This window comes from Taurulus bubalis (assembly GCF_910589615.1).
Source record: "Taurulus bubalis genome assembly, chromosome: 10".
Classification (NCBI taxonomy): Eukaryota; Metazoa; Chordata; class Actinopteri; order Perciformes; family Cottidae; genus Taurulus; species Taurulus bubalis.
In genome coordinates this window covers 20,042,941-20,062,660 of record NC_136598.1, presented here as the reverse complement: position 1 = coordinate 20,062,660, position 19,720 = coordinate 20,042,941, and the positions used below count along the sequence as shown (strand labels likewise).

General features: G+C 39.8%; 1 protein-coding gene across 5 annotated transcripts in view; it reads left to right on the top strand.

Annotated features, from left to right (window-relative positions):
* kcnab1a (potassium voltage-gated channel subfamily A regulatory beta subunit 1a) overlaps positions 1 to 19,720 on the top strand; it is a gene marked incomplete at both ends in the record, with an annotated part of 94,432 nt that overhangs the window by 43,058 nt on the left and 31,654 nt on the right. For all 5 annotated transcript variants that reach the window (XM_079225297.1, XM_079225301.1, XM_079225298.1 and 2 more), the window contains one exon: positions 19,077 to 19,120. In XM_079225297.1, coding sequence (XP_079081423.1) covers positions 19,077 to 19,120 — 44 coding nt within the window. The remainder of the gene's footprint in view (positions 1 to 19,076; positions 19,121 to 19,720) is intronic.

Genomic DNA, 19,720 nt, shown 5'->3' with positions numbered 1-19,720 from the left:
GTATAGGTCAGGTGACATGCGGCATATGGCAGGAAGAGGTAAATGCCTGGAAACTGGATGACTAAACATAAGAAGGCAACTGCATAGAGTGAATTCATGCTTTGAATCTGAGAGCTTCAATGGCTACTGCTCGAGTCACAGCATCAGCAGCTCCTTCTGGCTGGTCGGGTTGTTTTTACAAAGAAAGGAAAGATCTTGAACCTGCAATTTGTGTTTGACGAGCAACATGGCGGTCCACACCTTTTCATTAGAAAGAGACAATATAGTAGAAAACAAAATATTGAGAGTGTGCACGCTGCAATTAACACGTTCTATCTGTATAGTGTGGGGGACGAGGGATGTGCTTGTGTTTCCATATGAAGGCCATATAATTGACTTTTGTCGCCATGGTGATGTGAATGAGCGTAAACGCTGCAGCCGTGTAGGTATGTCTAATGTGTGTTAGATTTCACTTGGTAGAGGTTTTGTGTCTTCATTTTTTAGTTTTGGTTCGTGAAGACCATGGTTCTCCGATGCAGTATTAAAACAAAACATGTTGTGCATAGTTTACTATTTTATGTTTTGAATATGTACATCTGATTCTTGTGCTGGTGGATGTTTTTGACAATAAAAGTATAAAATGGATGTTGTGTGTGTGAAATGTCCTGTCAGGAGCGGCGACTGTGGAGACAGTGAGAGAAAGAGACACTTTCTGTTTTCCTGGAGGAAAAAGCATCTGCTGCCTTTTCAAAGAGCAGAAGGTGGCAGAGTTCACACTCTTGCAGTCTTTTTACACATGAAAGGAAAGTGCTCTTTCTATGCCGGACAGCATTTTTTTCATGCTTCTTCTACTGCCTCGACATTATTATTATTTTAGACAACAGGTGCATTGAACAGTAACCAACCGCAAAAACTATTATTATATTGTTTTCTTATTTTGTTCATCTATAGAGCAGTTGTGGGACAAGATGATTTGTTTCTAAGGTATTATGTATGTTAGTATGATCTATTTTTAATTCAGAATACTCTATACAACAGTATGTTACAATAGAACACAATGACCGTTTGGCATTTAGACCGCATCTGCAATTATAGCAGTTAAATTCAGCCCCAACCTCCTCACTGCTGTGTGACAACTAAATCCCTTTAGGGATCAATAAAGGTCTCCAGCTCTGATTCAATTGTGAGATATATATATAAATAAATAAAGTGCATCTATAAAACAAAGTACATCTTGAATAAACTTTAACATGGTGACCTACAATGGGATTTAGAAGACATTTGTAGGTTTACCAATCAAAACAAAAAACTTTCCAATGCACACAGGTGGAACCCCCAACGCTACACCGACAGTATCTACCTGCTGCATGAACGTGTAACAGTGCTAATACTAAAGTCAGCCATAACAGATGCAGGTGGCACACAGACTGTGGACGTCTCCGTTGACTAACTCTCCCATAGATCTGCACAAATGAATAGTTGTGTCTTCTTTGTGAACTGTTCTGTCAATCCACCAGCTGAGCTATGAATTAGTTAATGTATAAGATAAGCACACTCTGTAAACATGGCTTGGTCTTTCCATCCTGCATTATTCACTGCACAGCCTCAGTGCTGCTCAGCCGTGCACCACACTGCAGCATCCTGGACTCCACCTAGACGGTCTGTGCTGTCACCTTAAAATAATCTCTATTTCTCTCTCGTTTAAACTCGTACCGGGTGTGTCCATCACCATAAAAAATATATAATTGCTCTACTGTGCTTTAGCTCCCTCTCTTTTACTCGACGTGTGAGGAAAGGGGGGTGACAAGAAGATGGGAGTTTAAAAAAAGTAACAGAAGAGTCTTTTACACTCCAAAAAAAAAAGCATGCCATCTGGACCGATCAGCTTCATCAGCACTACAGAACCTGATCTAGAGGAGCTCGCTCAGGTTTCATTATCACAGCAGGTCATGATCCCCCGTTAGGGGTTTAGTATTGCTGGGTATTAGGGGTGCTTTCAGTTTATGTTTTAAACAGGAATTTGTACACCTCAGAAGTGAGGGTGAGATCATTGCAGTATTCAACCTCCCAGATTTGGCCACTTGAAAGTCGTATGCATTATCTCATCAAAGTGAATAAGGATGAATTCCTGCTTTCAATATATTATGTGCAATTTAACTTTTTTTTTACCCTCAATATAATAATATTACTTTTCTCTCAGGCACTGGTGCTAGTTTTACTTACATACTTATACAATTTATATCTTTACTCTTTTGTTGTCTCTAGCGCTATATTTTCCTTCAGGGTGGATAGTTATATCTGATGAGATAGAACTTTATTCATTCAAGCTGTTCATCTTTTTTTGTTATTATATTACTGTTGTACCGTGTTTAGGTTCAGTTTTTTCCCAAGTTGCTGTATTGTGTTAACTAGATAACCGTATATTCACCCGGTTTCAGCACAATTGTCCTGGCTTTTTCTTCATAAGCGCACTTTATAACTTCAATTTTTGTCTCCATATTTCTTTTGATAGTCGTCGTTGTGAAGTCTTTAAAGATACAAGAGGGGATTTGTTACCTTTGTCCTAGTTTTCTTTACTATAATTAGGATATGGTCATCAATTTAACTTGACCATGGAGTCATATTCTAAGTATGTTGCACCATGCATAATCATGTATCAAATTTTAGCAGGTCAACAGCTTTGTCTTCGCTGAGAAGTTTACACAGTGGATCTGACTTTTTAATGCGTTGATATTTCAACATCTCATGGCTGAAGTTGATTATTTCAACATGTCCCATTGTGCTGGACTGCAGTAGTCTTGAAAGGTTAATAACAGGCAGTTAGTGAACAGACATGTTGGCCTTAATGTACTCATCATAAGGTTTAGGTGACATAAGTCCCTAGGTAAGAAAAATCAATCTTTTTTTTGTTTATGTCTTATAGGCAATACTAATAACAATCCCTGTTTTCCTAATAGGGAAATCAGGAATTATTACATTCATTTTCAAAATGTATTTGCTGTTCCAAATTAGTGGTATGTAATGGAGACAAGGAGGCAGGGCTACAAGTGATAGCTAATAAACCCCCGACAATACGGGGTTAAGAGTTTGCAAATGTAAGATGAATCCAGTAGAAAAGATAAGCCAAGACAGGTGAATATGAGCCTTGCGCTTCTCAATTGCACTAATACGTTTATGGAGTTATTACATTCAACTTGCCAGCGTTCTTCTCAGTCTGTCTTTTCACGTCTATAACCATTACCAAGATTCAGTTTCGGTTAAGCTCTCTTTACTAAACGGCAGATGCAACTTAACTGCATGGGAATCAATGAGGAGAAGATTCCTATTTTCCTTTTTGATTATGAGCTATAATGGACATTTGAAGACCCACGACCTTTAACCGACAGGTACTTTACAATGATGCTGGACGTGTTAAAACTGCTTCCTGAGTACTACGTGAGGATTAGTACAGTGAACATAAGAGGCTCTTATAGGAAGATTTTATTATTTCAGCTACAGATGTAAAAAAAAGGGGAGAAGAAATCCAACTTAGTCCTCTTTAAGAATTAGCTGAAGGATTTTCTCACCATCTCTTCTCTCACCCTATACATACACTTTACACAGGGTGTGTATGCTCATATGTTTTGTGTGTTTGCAAAGGCATGTGATTGTGTGATTATGCCCGAGTGTGTGTGTGTGTGTGTGTGTGTGTGTGTGCATGCACGTGCACTGTACTGTACTGTTCATCAAAGTCTATGAAGCAGGAATTTAGCGCTTCTGGTCCGCTGCTCCGTGTGGATTTATTGATCGAGTCCCGTACACTCCAGCTCCACAACATGCACTCTAATGGCAAGAAAATCTGCTGGCTCTGACTTTTCTCCACATCCCAGGAGGAAAATGTATTCAATCTCTGCACTTGGATGGTTGAATATATGTATGTATGTGTGTGTGTGTGTGTGTGTGTGTGTGTGTGTGTGTGTGTGTGTGTGTGTCAGAACTACTGCATGTTGTGTTGGAAGCAAGTGTAAATGCTTGTAAAAGGAAGCATTTGTCTCACTAAATTCTGTCTACTAATGTGCATTCATCTGTATTTTTTTGTGTTTGTATGTGTGTTTGCGCTCGGCTTTGTGTGTGTGTGTGTGTGTGTGTGTGTGTGTGTGTGTGTGTGTGTGTGTTTGATGTGTTTCCGAGTGGGTCAGAGTTGTTCCTGTTTAGTTTCAGCTTTCCTCAGGATGAAAGGCGGCTAAACGGTATCGCAGCCCATCAGAGTGAACATATTCTCCTTTAATCTGAATGAATCCTTGAAGTAAACTGCTTCTGTGTGCGAACTTCAACAGCAACGGTGTCAATGCATCTTTCGGGGAAGAGGAAGTCTTGAATGAGGGTATTTAGTGAAAAAAGACAAACATTACTATTGAGGGATATGGCAATCTAATTACCTACAATCCATGCTTAACCCAAGATACAACAATAGTAAATAGTTTTTTGTGTCCCGAGTCGGGTACATAAAGAACCAACCAACTGTACGTAATAGCACCTTCACATGAAACAATTCAGCTCGATCCTTAAGAACAAACTTATATAAATAAATAAACTGCACCTGCCTCTGTACACACTGTGGTTTTATTTGTTGTAAGGGAGAATCTGACTGTATCAAAAAGAGGAAATGAATATAAAACATGGGTTTTTATTTGGTTATTTATTGCCATTTGTTTATGCAGCTAGAAGGAGATAAATGCAGACATTCAAAGGCGGCAGAATATTTTGAGATGAACTCAAGGCAACAATCTGAACTGATTCCGCTCTTCCTTCATGCACTCTCGAGTTGTATGAATCCCAGAGATGGTCAATTATGGCAATGCATGAAGACAAGTCTATCGTGCTTTTCTAAAGCCACATTTACTGAACGCTCTATTATTCTACCTGCAGAATGAAAGGCTGAAACATCTGACTTTAAGGTGAAGAGTGGTTTGAACTTGTAACTGCTGCTCTCTCTATTATCATTTGTAACTCAACGATTTCTGTCAATTTGTCTGTGAACAACATGACAGGGTGCATGTGTCTCCCCGTCTCTTATGATATTTGGCAGCTCATTCCCCCTTCCAATGTGGCCGATATGTTTTCCTTTAGCTGTGTCCAGACAATAATATCCCAGGTGATATTATTATCTGTATTTAATTTCTTCGTCCCTTCAGTAAATCACATATTTTTTTAAACTTCTATAATGATGATATCATTCTGTGAGAAGAACGTTACTCCTTTCTGAAAGTGGCCTCAGAAAGCTTCATAACTACGTTATAATTCATTTAAACAACATGGCACCATCAGTATTTATTAGATGTATTTAATATTCTATGCACGTTTTTCTTCCACCAACGTCAGCTATTTAATTACTCAGTGCAGACATTCCTGGTGGACTCTCAGACATTCCTGGTGGACTCTCCCATCATGACCCGCTAGTTTGAAAACATGCTTCTCTAATGTAACGGCCGTGACCCAGGAGAGGAAAGAAAAGCTCATTTGTGTAAATAATTAATTAGAAGCCTGGTCTCATTGTCAGATGGTCATTGGGTCAACAACGAGTGTTTTGTTTATGTTCAGCATGCATTCTTCACAGCTTTCATTCAAATATTTGTAAATATATTAAGTCAATTTTTCATTGAGACTCCCATGCTACTGTAAAATACTCAGTTCGGTACTTTGAATGGATGTCACCAAATTGTGCTAAAAAAGAAACACAGTATGTAAGAATTTGATTCTGAAAAGCAAGCAGGATGTGTTCAAATCTAGTTTTCAGGCATTTTATACATATAGGTGATCAAACATCATAACTGCTTTTTCAATTTACATCGAACAAAAGTCAATTGAGCAGTGAAAGATGCACAAAGCCATGAATATGATTTCTTGAGAATGACAGGTGATGACAAGAAAATAGAATGGAATGATAAAAACAAGTTTGTGTGTGAATGTGTGTGCATCACTCTCTCTGTGTGTATGTGTGTGTGTGTGTTATTGATTGCAATGAAGTCTTAATTTGTGTATTTAACGACCCTCCAGGATTAGTTGAACATGCTGCAGATGGACAGAAACAACAACCGTCTCTCTTGTTATTGTGATCGATCTATTTTCAATGAGGTGCCAACAAAAATGTAAATGCAAATTTAGTCATTGCGGAGAGGAAGAAATTATTTGAAATTGCATCTGAATTCACACAGTTTGGGATCTCAACCGAGAGGAATCTCTTCTAGAGGAAGAACCCCTGAGAAACAGTCTCTGAGTTGGTTGCTGTCAACCTTGTGCCCTCATTTACAACAACAGAGATGCTGCCCAGGTGACAACAGCATACAAGCAGACAGACCTTTGGACATCAGACAGAACATTCTGCTGAGTCATCAGCCTGCCGTACTCTCCTGTCTCTCCTCCTACTTTGTACATTTTGATGATAAACAATGCAAAGTCATCACGGTCAGCAGCCGAGCCTTCCATCTGCATTAATGAGAAGGCTTCGCTCCATGCCAGCATCGTCTGAGTGTTGGTGTGTTTGACAGATCTATATGTAAAGACCTTTGAGAATATGTCCTCTCTTATATTTCATTTATTATCACAGCATTGAGAGTTTGTTTTGTCAGCGGTTTGTTCATTCCTCATTTGGTTACAGGGAACTGCAGGCAGAAAGACACATTGATCCCCATTTAAACTGGATTAGTCTTGTAATAGTGGATTTTGCATCCTTCATTTTGGTCCAATATGAATTTAATGTGGCTGTAATCTTTAAGAAACCTTTCAAGTACAACATCCAGCCAACAAATGACTCTTAAACACAGACTAATTACCCCTGACATGTAAAGTAATAATACATCAAGTTTTTGTCGTGCAGCAGTTTGTCGAACCAGCTGCTCATGTCAGAGGAAGTGCAGATCAGCATGTCTTCCATCCAGGTTGAGAGCTTCATCCTGTATTAAAGATTCTCTGGAGTCTTACACGGGAAAATTACATTACAAGTCCTCCCCCAGTAAAATAAATCAAGGCTGAATAGTTAAATAAATCCTCACTACTAAATGCAAATTGCAATTATATATAGCGTGAACACATGTTTGTAGTAGATCTATAGGCACATCACTCTATTGTATACACACACAGGGTCACAGTGAGTAGACACGCAACTATTTTACCTGCAACTTTGTGCGTCTTTGTGCCCACATATATCTGTGTTTAGAGTATCTTTAAAAAAATGGGAGGTCCTATAACAATGCCACATATGATCGTGCGTGTTTGTTTGTTTGCTTGTGTGTGTGTGTGTGTGTGTGTGTGTGTGTGTGTGTGTATACACAGCATAAATAAATGCGTGGTCAGCCTGGTTCAAAACAAGATGCGGTCTCTATAGCTAATTCCCCCTAACTAACTGAACTTTTATACAACTCGCCTGTATAAATCATATTATTGCTTTATTGCTTACATTAAGGCATAATTTGAGGCTGGTGGCCACTTTGATCTGAGGTCGCTATCCGCTAACTGTGTGCTCTGCTGCATCACCTGATCCGCCTCCGCTTCACCAACGATCAGCCGCTTTGAGGCTGGCTCGTCACCGCAAATATGGACTTTTATTTTTGATTATTTGGATGAATTTAGTATTGATGGAGCCAAATAAGTATATTTATTGAGTTTGATATATGCATTGTTTCCCTCCGCTGGCCAGGCTACTCTTCAGATGCCCACAGGATACTGAACCCCTAATGAAAGGAAGTGAGAACGACATGAAAGGGGGTCAAGTCGTTTCTTGATCATGACTGATTCATTAGCAATGAATGTTAAGAGGGTCTATACTGGTTCTTACACACATCTACAGCAAAGCTCATTGCTGTTTATCAGTAGTTTCTACATGTTAGTTATGGATCATGAACACTATAACAAACTATTGTATTTGTTTTAACTGAATTGTGCATTTAATACACTATATTGTTATTAGATCAAGCATTTCAACAGTGCCAAAGGCTCAATGACATCCAGCACCAATTATTTTGTAAATCATTCATTTGTGTCATGTTATGGCATTTTCACTAAATGCCAAATAAAATCAAGTCAGGCGGTCACTTGGTCTGTTTGTCCATCTCTCTTTCCTCTTTATGAGAAGAGAGCCAAACATTCTTTATATAAACACAATGGTGCTAAATCTCATAACACTTAATATAGGATAGCATTACAACTGCTTGAAGCGGTGTGTGTGTGTGTGTGTGTGTGTGTGTGTGTGTGTGTGTGTGTGTGTGTGTGTGTGTGTTGAAATAGAGTCTTGGATCTTCTAAGAATCTCATTTAGTATGTGTTTTGTTTTGCCTCCGGGCTTTGAGTCCTCTATCCACATTCAAGGTTTGGGGAAATTGAAGCAGAGCTAGCTATTCTTACACACTAAAAAGAATACATTGATTTTTTTTCTTCCTTTTTCAAATAAAGAACACCAAACACCAAAGAATGTGGTAATCCTTTTTTTTAAGCACACAAGGGCCCATAGCTTTGTCCTCTTGGTGCTGGTGCAATATTAACAAGTTATGACTCTCAGCTCCTGAGGCTTGTGCCGCTGCAATTTTTTAGGATGTACCCTAAAGCCACACTCCAACGTGAATACTTTAATTTCCATATCTTTAATTTCAACAGAATTCTACACAACAGGCTGCAGAAACAAAAATAAGGGGCAGGTTTTTTTTAAACAAATCTGTGATAAAAAGAAGTTTCTTCCCTTGTCGGCATTTCCTCCGCAGTCTGTCTGTAGTTTGCACTTGAAGTTGCTGCAGCTCTCTCCTGTATTCGGCCCCTCAAGTATACAGTGTTTGGCAATTATTTGAAATGCCTCGGATTCCCATCAGCACACTGGAAATTGGAGGGAAATTGATTCCTGTGAGCGGCAGGCGGGGCGCAGTTTATCAAAATATGAATATCATCTTAAGCCACAATAAATAGTACAAAGAGAAAAAAAAACATTGGATAAAAGATGATGGAAGTAGCTGATGCAAATGATTTTGCCGTTTTATGGATCTTGGTCACTGGAAATTGCTTGTCCTTTCTGAGATGTTCTGGCTTTTTATAGCTTTGGAAACCATCTAGTCTCTGTTGCGGAACCGCAAGGCCACTCGACAACAACAAGATCAGAGTCTTTGGCAGAATGATTCAGGCCTGAAATGTGAGGTTCTGTTGCCCACGCAGCCACTCTGAGCCACTGCAGGCGCATATGGAGCTGTGCCGTGTGTCCTTATGTATCTACTCAACTGTGCACATAACGACTGGTGAGTATACATACATGCATACGTGATTATATCTGAGTTGTCTTAAAAACATGTTAAAACATCCACTTAGCCTTTCAGCTGTGCCGTTACACTGATGAACACTGTAACGCATCTGCAAATCTCTGGCTTGTCTCTGTGAGAATGAAGCTAATTGTGGGTGATTTGCATTTTGAGTACCTTGCGTAATGCGAATTTGCCTCAAGAGAAAAATCAAGAGGTATGTGTGCATTTTACATAACAAGGACACCACCGGGACAGCGATCCCGTTCTAACAAACCTGAAAGGCTGGAAGTAGCTGCCATGCATAATAGTCTATAATGGCTCCCGGTGGTATGTTCTTACTTGGGGTGGAACTGCAGTATTATTTTGAACTCAGTTGAATAAGCCTGGAGTTCTTTCAATAATCTCTTTAAATCTGAGACATGACATTGTGGTTTAAGCAATGTACAGTAGAATTGAAGCTCCTGTGAGTCTTACATTAACCCCTCATCGCTAGTATATGAATGCTAACAAAGTAATAGATATTTTTCTGTTTCTTTGATTTTGGTAGCAGAAGACTAATAATATGGACAGAAAAGCAGATGAAATGAGCTCCATATTGACACACTTTGAGCATGTGTCTCTGCATGTAGATGGCTGTACAATTCTGACACCTACAGTGAACAGGGATGCTAGAAGCTATACATAGAACATACCGTAGGTAATATTGAGAGTGTATTCAAATTTAGGCACTGTGTATTTAAATACAAATATTCTATATTGAAGACGTGTGGGTCGTCGAAGCATTGCACTCATAGCTAGAAGAAAACCAGGAGTCACATGAAGGAGGTTGAACAAGTGTCATATCCTCTGTGCCTTTTCTCTTTCTGTTGGGAGGTTTATTGTTGCATGTTGGTGGCAGGAGGTGTTGATCTCTCACACACGCGTATGAAAGGAACAATAAACGTCATTCTGAGGATTTAAACAACTACTTGCTATGTAGAGACATAGTGGAATAATGTCGACCTGAGAGGAGCGTGAAGCTGCTCTCCCTCTGTGTGTGTTGTTGTCCCAGCTTCTCCTCGCTTTGCTGACCGGTCTGGGCCGGCCATGTGTGCATGCTTTTAGTGCATGTACAGGATGTGAGTACACGTTTGGCTTGGTCAGTATATTTTGTGCTGTTAGTGCTGTACACACCGTTAGCTTCCAGCCTCCGGCTCAGGCGTATAGAAGTGCTCCCATCTCGTATACAGCACCTTTTAGTATATTTCATTTCTACACGCTACATTCAGTCATTCACTAGCTGCATACACCAAAGGGTACGAATACTGTACAGCAATGCATTTTCACATGATCCGTTGCTGAATCAAATGTGCAAGCACACGCGTGTGCACACAGGCAGCACCACCAATCTCTCCATACTCACAATCTCTGCTCTCGTCACAGTATATATTGCAGCTGCAACTGTGAAGGTGTCAAAAGACTGATTTGCTGAAAGCGTGCTTCTTACTGGTCCCAATGGCGGTGTTATCTCGCCTCGCTTGCAAGGTGACAACTGCTATATTACTCCCATACACAGGCAGCTGCATTACTCTGCCTGCATGGAGGCTTTGAGAGCTGCCCCACCACACACACACTTCTTCAAACACCCCCACCCGCTCATAGCTCAATGCTGGATAGGCATGAGATTGCCCCACTGCTGAGATTGCTCCAGAGTTCATGGAAACCGTTTCACTCATACAGACACACAGGTACAGACACGTACAGGCACAACATGCAAGCAGGTTCAGATGCATGTACAGCCGAGCATGTGCCCTGAACCATATACACAAATGTATTCATGTATTTATGCATGCATGGCTGCTAAGGCCTATTTACTCAACCACACGCACATGCAGATTGCTTTCAAAAGAGCCTTTTTTAAAAAATGACATTTTCTCTTCTTTTTTTTGCATATATTTGTTTTCCTATGGGGCTATGGGTGTCTTTGAAGCAATGGACCTATGGGGGATGGATGTTCTGTGGAGCTACAGCCTGCAGGATATTGCAGCACGTCAGATAACGTGGTGGATGTGTTATTCAAGATACGAGTGGAGTTGTTTTATATTTTTCTTATTGTCAACAAATCTCTAGAAAAGACCCTAACCAACAATTAATTAGTAATGTCTCTTAGAATTGTCTGACTTTCCAGGATTTGGCCAAATTTTTCTTGCAAAACCACAGATTTCCTGCTGGGTGTACACTACTCTCTTGCGCAGCGGATTGCGGATTGATGGGAAACAAACGCTGTGGTTCTTCTGCTGTTTTCTTTAGAGTATATATCTCTGTCTGTTGGTTTCCTGGGAGGAAAGAACTAAACATAAAAAAAAACTCTATCGGGTACAAAAAAAAAATGATGCTCAGCCTAATGCTTTTATTTGATTGAAAAACTCTCCAAGGTGTTTTTTAATTAGAACGACCTGATGTATCTTCTGTCTCACTGTTGCCCAGGAAATTACTGTTCTACTTAGCAACTGGTACATAAGACGTAGAGAGGGAGGAAGCAGCTGATTGGTCCTTGTTTGATTGGATCCGTCGTTTTTTCTTTCAGTCGGTTCCTCTTTATTTACTACTCAAGGCAACTTCACCACTCTCATTTTTTATCCCTAATTATATTTAATTATTTAATTGGTACGTCATTAATCACCATAAACGCAATCATTTTCTGATCTGCAGCCCCCTGGTGCAGTTTATCAGCCCCTCGCTTGTTATGTTTTTATTTCACTCTTTGCTTTCTTTTCTTTCCCTCCATTTTTTACATTTTTCCATCTCGCCGACATAATTGAATTAAAGCTCACACATCTTGCATGATATGAAAGTTGTGACATTTTATCGGACGTTGCATAAGTTTCTGTTTTCTCATCTGCGTTTCATTGATGCGGCTGAGCAAAGTGTCTCATAGTTGATATCTCAGCAGATGAGTGTTGGCCTTTTAGTTTATTTTTAATCAATCATTGCAACCATTTCCCTCTGTTAATTACTCAGTCAATTAGATATGGAGGGTTAATTAGTCCGCACATCATGATGCTTATCTACAGATGGCTTCCTTTTCCTCTCAAGTGAAGTCATTCTCCCCCCGCCCCCCTCCCCCAAATTACAGCAATACAATCTTAAAACTCCAGAATAGAATGACTTTCTTGTGTTGCATGTCTTGTCTTCTGGATATCCCCATCACATGAGCAGGACTTGGCCCATTTATTCCCTCTAGTGATGTAAACTCAGCAAAGCTGTCATGGAGTTGGACGAATCTTAGGTTGAAGATGTTTCGAGGAGAGACGCAAAAACACACAAGTCAGCAGCAGCCAGGAGACAAAAAGTGAAGTTGCCAAGTAAACTACTGCGTAATTCAGGCAGCTTGCAGACCTCAAGAGTTGAAAATGCAATTGATTGTGATGAATGTCGGCCTACACAGTGGACTGGTTGCAGAGTTTTCATGTTTAATAGATGATAGCATGCAAGTGGGTGGTTTAAAAAAAAAAGGGTGAGAGGACGAGCAGATTGTTAGTCTGTGTGAGAGGAGGAAAGTGCACTCATGATTACTGCAATGTCAGTGTATGCTTTTGAATTAATTGCAAAAATGAATATTATCAGTATGTTTGTAGCTAAAACCAATCAATGTAGTTTGAATGCTGCAGACGATTTTCTACACTAGTAAAATGTTTTCCAATAGAAAATAGTATACCTATTTGATTAATAAATATGAAGCCATGACATGTACTATATATATATATATATATATATATATATATATATATATATATATATATATATATATATATATATATATAGCTATCTTAGATTTTGGCAGTCTCATCTTTTTTGTTTCTTTTGCAACCAGTGAAGAGAGATGACTATTTTTAGAGAACTAACGTATATGGCTCTGGTAGCAACCCGTCATCCACAAGTTAACCACGGCCTAAAGCATACCCTGCTTTATCGTCTAACTTACTCCAAATGGGACCATAATCTAATAAATGAACATCGTGCTGTATTGAAGAAAACGTGAAACTAGCGAGACCATAAACTCATGTTCACAATGTTTACGTCCGGTCATCTTCTCATGGACTTCCATACAAGTAGACCCCTGAGGGCCATTAGATAATGCAAGTTTAAGGTTGCCTCCTGACAGAAATGTGAGGCACAGCGAGGTAACTGCTCTCGTCTCCGTGAAGTGGCAACATAGACAATGTGTGTCCAAAGGTTGGGTGATTACTGTAACATTGTAACCTACTTTATCTGGAGCTCAGGTGGCCTTTGACATGCTCTCCTGCTTTCCTCCTCTTCCTCTTTCCCTCCCACCCATCTCATTGACTCTCTCTGACACACACACACTCTCTCTCTCTCTCTCTCTCTCTCTCTCTCTCTCTCTCTCTCTCTCTCGCATACAGACTGTTTTACACTCGATGGAGAAGTGTGTCAGACGGTCTCTTGTGGCTCATATCCGTTTTTCCGTATCGTAAACGGCAATTCAGAGTTCATTTTCAAATTGGTCACAAAAGTGAAACCAATTCCTACTGGAAGGCATCCACAACATCACGACAGGAAAAGTACACCCATAAATAAAACACTGACACATATTGACCATATATTTACAAGCGCAGCCAAGCAGGAAGTTGTTTCTGTACTGGGTTACCTTTCATTGAAATAAACTGTCCTTGGCTCTATTTCTTTTTTCTTTTTTAGAGATTACCAATTACTATTACTTGATTGTAAGGGAAAAATACATTAAAAAAAAATTAAAATAGAGTTGTTAATAATCAAGATGTGGCATTTTCACTCTAATTGTATTTTCATCATTGCATACATACAGCAACTCTTATCCAACTGTCTTACTTGTTAAACATGTAAAACAAATATTAAGGTGAAGTGCAATAAAGAAACCGCACCAGTCACAGTTTTGTTAAGTGGCTTTATGAACATTTTAGTCATTAATCTCATGATATTGATAAACAAGGGAAAAGAGACGATGCTGCAACTTTCTAATATGACTTATTGGCCAATTACACCCAACTGTCTAGTAAAAACTTACTTTGACTAAATATTTTTACTTTAAAATGCAGACTCACAGCATAACCTTATTTCCTCTGCCTGAATACTGAGCAGCTTCTATAGCAGAGGAGGTAATGGGTGAGCCGGTGACAGGGCTGTGGTGATGACTGTTGACCTGCAGGAGAGAGAGAGAGGGGGCGAGACACATGAACAGAGAGGATAATATTGCCATAGTATCGAGGGGGTATTAGAGAACGTCATTACTGTCCATCATCAGGCAAATGAAGACATGTTTAAGTGGTGATGAATAGCCTCATTGATGGAGAAGGCTTGTTATGGTATATCTGTTTGGAAAAGCGACTACGGGGGGTTCATATTTCAATAAATATTTGATGGGCGAAGACGGCTTTGTTAGTGTGTGTGTGTGTGTGTGTGTGTGTGTGTGTGTGTGTGTGTGTGTGTGTGCGTGTGTGTGTGTGTGTGTGTGTGTGTGTGTGTGTGTGTTTAGTGGTGGGGCTTTGCTTATTTATGTGTGGGGCTATAAGTGTTTGCATATCTATGAAGATCATTTGAAAGAGGTTTTAAATGAGGGAGAAGATCACTTTCTCACTCCATCTCCCAAGTGGGGAAATCTTCTTTGCTTCTTTTCGTCATCATTCTCTCTATCTCATCTATTATCCTCTTCACTGCTGCTCTTTCATCCATCTTGCAATCTATTGCTGTGTAAGCTGAATAAGGGGAAGCAATTGCGTCGGTTCAGCAGTATCCGGGCCAACCAAGCTGATCTGAGAAAAGTTATTTGTTCCTTGTATTACTTCGGTCAACACAAGTCAGACAATCGCTGCCGGCCAAACAACCCACTACTCATTTAAGTCCAGCCGGCTACCTCGTAATATTATTGTTTGTTTCGTCTCCAGTGTTCTACAAATATTAACAAACTAATATACAACAAACCACATTATGAATTGCACAGATGGGGACATCCTCATTACTTCAGAAAACACTGGTGTCAGCAACATGACACGAGCAGTAAGCATTCAAAAGTTGACTGAAAGCACAGCATTTTCCATACTAAAGTTATAATCAGTTAACATAGGCGTTTTCAATATGAATTGCTTATTACTGACTGACCTAAAAGGAACAAGAAGCCTTATTCTCCTATTGGAAAAAAATGTGTTATAGGTTTACAATCGGGGAGGCAAACTTATTTAAATATTTAAGAATAATCAGTGCAGGCAATAAGAAGAAATGGTGGCATTTGAATGTGCTGGAGGAACCACATTTGGGCTTTTATGAGCAAAGTATTTCACCAGGAGAGCATGCACCCCCGAGATGGGTACTTTCCCCCCCAAGGATATGGCTGGCTACTCTGTATCCTTGTGGGAAGCTCATGCAACAGTGAACAAAAGACATTATACCTTGATATAAATGCCCAGTAGCTAGAACACATCAGATACCATCACCCCATTTGCAACTAAAGTACTCTGTCTGAGTGGGTTGTGGTTGTCATATCGCTCATCTCAATGTGCAGTTTTTTTGCTTTGATAGGTGATCTGTCCGTGCTCTGGCTCCAACCAAGCTTCTCTCTTTAGGCCTGAAATAGAGGTCCCCTGTATTGTAATCATTCATGGTTGTGGCCGAGGACCAGCGACATCCTCATTAATCGCCTGCAGGGCATCCGATGCCTGACTCAGCGCCTCTAGTCCGCCTGATCTAAATTCAAAAGATTGCCCTGACTATAGGCAGGCCTGTACTTTACACTTCTGAAACTGTCCATCTTCTTTGGGCAAGAAAAGCAACTTCACTGCAACTTGACATTACTTTTATTCATGATTTATTTTGCCGGCTCACTCCTTTTCAGGATCACTGCAAATTGAGAGACTTAGGCTTAACACAGAGTATCAATACCTTACATTCACTTACATCAGACAGCAGTCTCCCACTCATTTAAAACCTAGACTGTGGAAGGAGACTAGGAGTATTCACACTAACTGTGCTGTTTAAAAAAAAAAAATGATATCATGTAAATAAGACTCATAATATTGTGTAATATAATAATAATCCAGCACCTCTTAAAGATTACAGACTCTCTCTATACCTCCTAATTGATTTTCAAAAAGATACAAAATGCACAATAATCTGTTTAAACAAGTTTAAAGATGAATTTGACGCATTATTATTATTATAACATTTTAGCTATCTCAATAATATCATTATTGTGAATTATTTTGGCCCAAGAATCATGCAGTGAAAATCTGCTATCTGCAGCCTTAAGGGAAACCCATGCAAACATGTGAGGAACGTGCAAATCCCACCCAGAAATCACAACTGTAGATGTCAAAGCGTGAACCATGTCAAGGAGATAAAGCTCTTATGCAGAGCGATGCTTAAACCATATTCACACATAATCATCTCTTGGTGCTGTGTCTGCAGAGCAAAAGAAACTCCTGGGACTTGTTGTTCAAGAGCACCTTGTACGAAATGTTCAGTGTCCTTTGTGGAGATTGTTGAAGGTTACAGAGGATCTATTGCTTCACCAAGAATCGATTTACTAAGGGTGTCTCGGTTTTTATGCCCAATTAACTATTCTGAAGGATGTAGAGGTGACATGTCAGCAATGCGTAACTAAAGTGGTTTGGAAAGATGAGTGAATAATGTACTCGTCCATCAATGCACAAACAATCTGATGCTTTTAATGAGGCTGTGCATGTTTTGAAATTCTGCCTTTTGAGAGACTTAAAATATGATCATTTAAATTACTTTATAACGGTTATCAAAGGTTTTAAAGGCAAACAATTTATTTGCATTTCCATTGGTTTGTTTGAAGGGCTGAACCCTATTTGCAGTGACTTACAATCAGTGGCCTATTGAAAGATGTGGTAAACAAAGCATTGTGGCCTTTTTATTTTTTATTCTGGGCCCTTTTGAAAACAGAACAACACACATGTCCCCCTCAGGACGAGAGACACAAATGTGTTTTTCTCAGACCTTAACTGTGACATAAGTACACCACTCGCTTTTATGCAAGTTGTACACAGAAGCTTTCTTCTTGTACTTTCCACTTTCTAAAAGTGCAATCAAAAATAGAACGTTTTGAAATAAATTTGAGATCAATTTTTAAGTTTCCTCTCCAAATAGAATTTCTTAGCAAGTTGGAAAGTGCCGACATAGCATATTCTAAACTGTGCCACCTATACTGCCGACAAGCTGATGAATTAGAGCAGCGGTTTTAGCTTTGCACCTGCTCAAAACTCAGAAGTATGTTTGTTTAGAAGTGTGTGTGTGCTTGTGCGTGTGCGTGTGCGTGTGTGTGTGAGTGTGTGTGCAGCATCAGTTTAGTCATTAGTCCATGGACGCTCTCACAGGAAACTGACATGACAGGACAATAACTCCTCCTCATGCTTGATTGGACATGGCAGGGATCTGTCACTTTGCCTACAGTAGTGGAACAGGCAGGAAGGACAACCTCTGCTGTAACCTACGAGTTAGTCAAGCATCTTTCGGCAGCTCATTTATATATTTTTTACACACCAAAACTTTACTGTTTTGCATCACTCTCACTTCTGTCTCCAGCATCATTTTTTATGTGAAATAGGTGTCTGTTTTTAGAAGAAGAAAAAAACAGCACACTACCTGTCTCGCATCAAATAACTGACAAAGTAAAGAGCTAGCTGGTGAACCTAGTGGAGCATTTAGCGGCTACAGAGACAGATGATTCCGTCAGGAGTTGACAGAAACCAAAACAGAGCTGGAAGGAGAGAGAACATTGGACAAAATCTCAAACTTTGTTTGGGAGACACACCTGGTTGCACTCAACAGCATTTTTCTAATTATTTATTCTCTCCAGAGGGGATCCTTAGCTGAATGGGGTAAAAGCGCAACGACACTATAGACACGATAGTCAGCATGTTGTTAATGTTCTCAGCTAATGAGGTTGCAAAGGCAGGTGTGGAATTATTTAATAGGGGGACAGACTTAATGCCGTGTGTATAGGGATGCATTTGACTGTACACACATCAAACAAATCTAATTTAAGCAGAGAGTGTGTGTGTTGTTAATGACACAGCTAATGAGGCTACTAGCAAGCAAATAAGATGCAGCACACACACACACACACACACACACACACACACACACACACACACACACACACACACACACACACACACACACACACACACTCGCAAACATACATCATCTTCATTCTGCAGTAAACCATTTGTAACTTTAGTTTTCATTGATATTTTTCACGACTGCGTGCGCTGATTTGATTAGTGTTTTTCCATTTTGCCCAAACAGTGTGGATGTTTCTTCCTCATGTCTCATTTCTCTCTCCATCGTTCGGTTTGTTCTCACGGTTGACTGGGAAGTAACATTAAAGGACCGATGAGCATTTTGTTCCACTATGAGGTTTCCTCCTGCACACACACACACACACATGCACACATTTACACATGGCGGGCTGTTGACAGTGTCGGCACGTCCACCTCAAGGTCTGCAAAAGTGAAATTAAATTTCCTGTTGTGGAGAAATCTGAGGAACTGTCAAGCTGTCATGTGATTGTCTGAAGCAAAGCAACAACTTGTACAAATGAAAGGCTTGATTGTTATTGACTTGACTGCCACTCTCCTTGACATCATTTTGCATCCATTACAGATTGAAATGTCCAAGATAATTTTTTTAATATGATTTAAGAAGGATTACTAGCTGATCCGTATTCTTTTGCAGGATAATTTTGACTGATCTTCTGTCAGGATTATAAAATCCTTTATCTTATTTGGTTTGATACATGTTTTAATTGAGCTTGTATGTGATTCCCTGTTTTCTGTTTTTGCAGGAACCTCGGAAAGTCAGGACTCAGAGTATCTTGCTTAGGGCTCGGTGAGTAGACACTCGGCTTCACGGCCCATAATGCATTTCTCCCTCAGGCCTTACTTATCAGCAACAACACCAACTACATTGACAAAACATAAAATTCAGAATTCAGCTTACTGTCTGATAAAATGTCTGGTTGTAGTTTTTTCAGACGGTATTCGTCTGTGTGTGCGTTGCCACATCTCTGTGGGTTGCTGGTCAAAACTGTTCACTTCTCATACAAGAGAGTCAAACCCACTCCATTGCAGCTTCAATATATAGCATTAGAGTGGGTAGAAGACAACACACACACACACACACACACACACACACACACACACACACACACACACACACACACACACACACAGCATACCTATATCTATCACCATGGAGAGCTCTCAAATTATAGAGTTGTGTGTGTGTGTGTGTGTGTGTGTGTGTGTGTGTGTGTGTGTGTGTGTGTGTGTGTTTGCTTGTTCCTGCTATCTCACACAGAGTTATAAAATGAAATGGAAGCCATAGAAGCAAGGAGGATAAACACTACTATATACACATCCACGATATCTCGACCTACAAGGTTATAATGTTTGAAAAATCATAGAAAAACAATGTTCTACAATATTT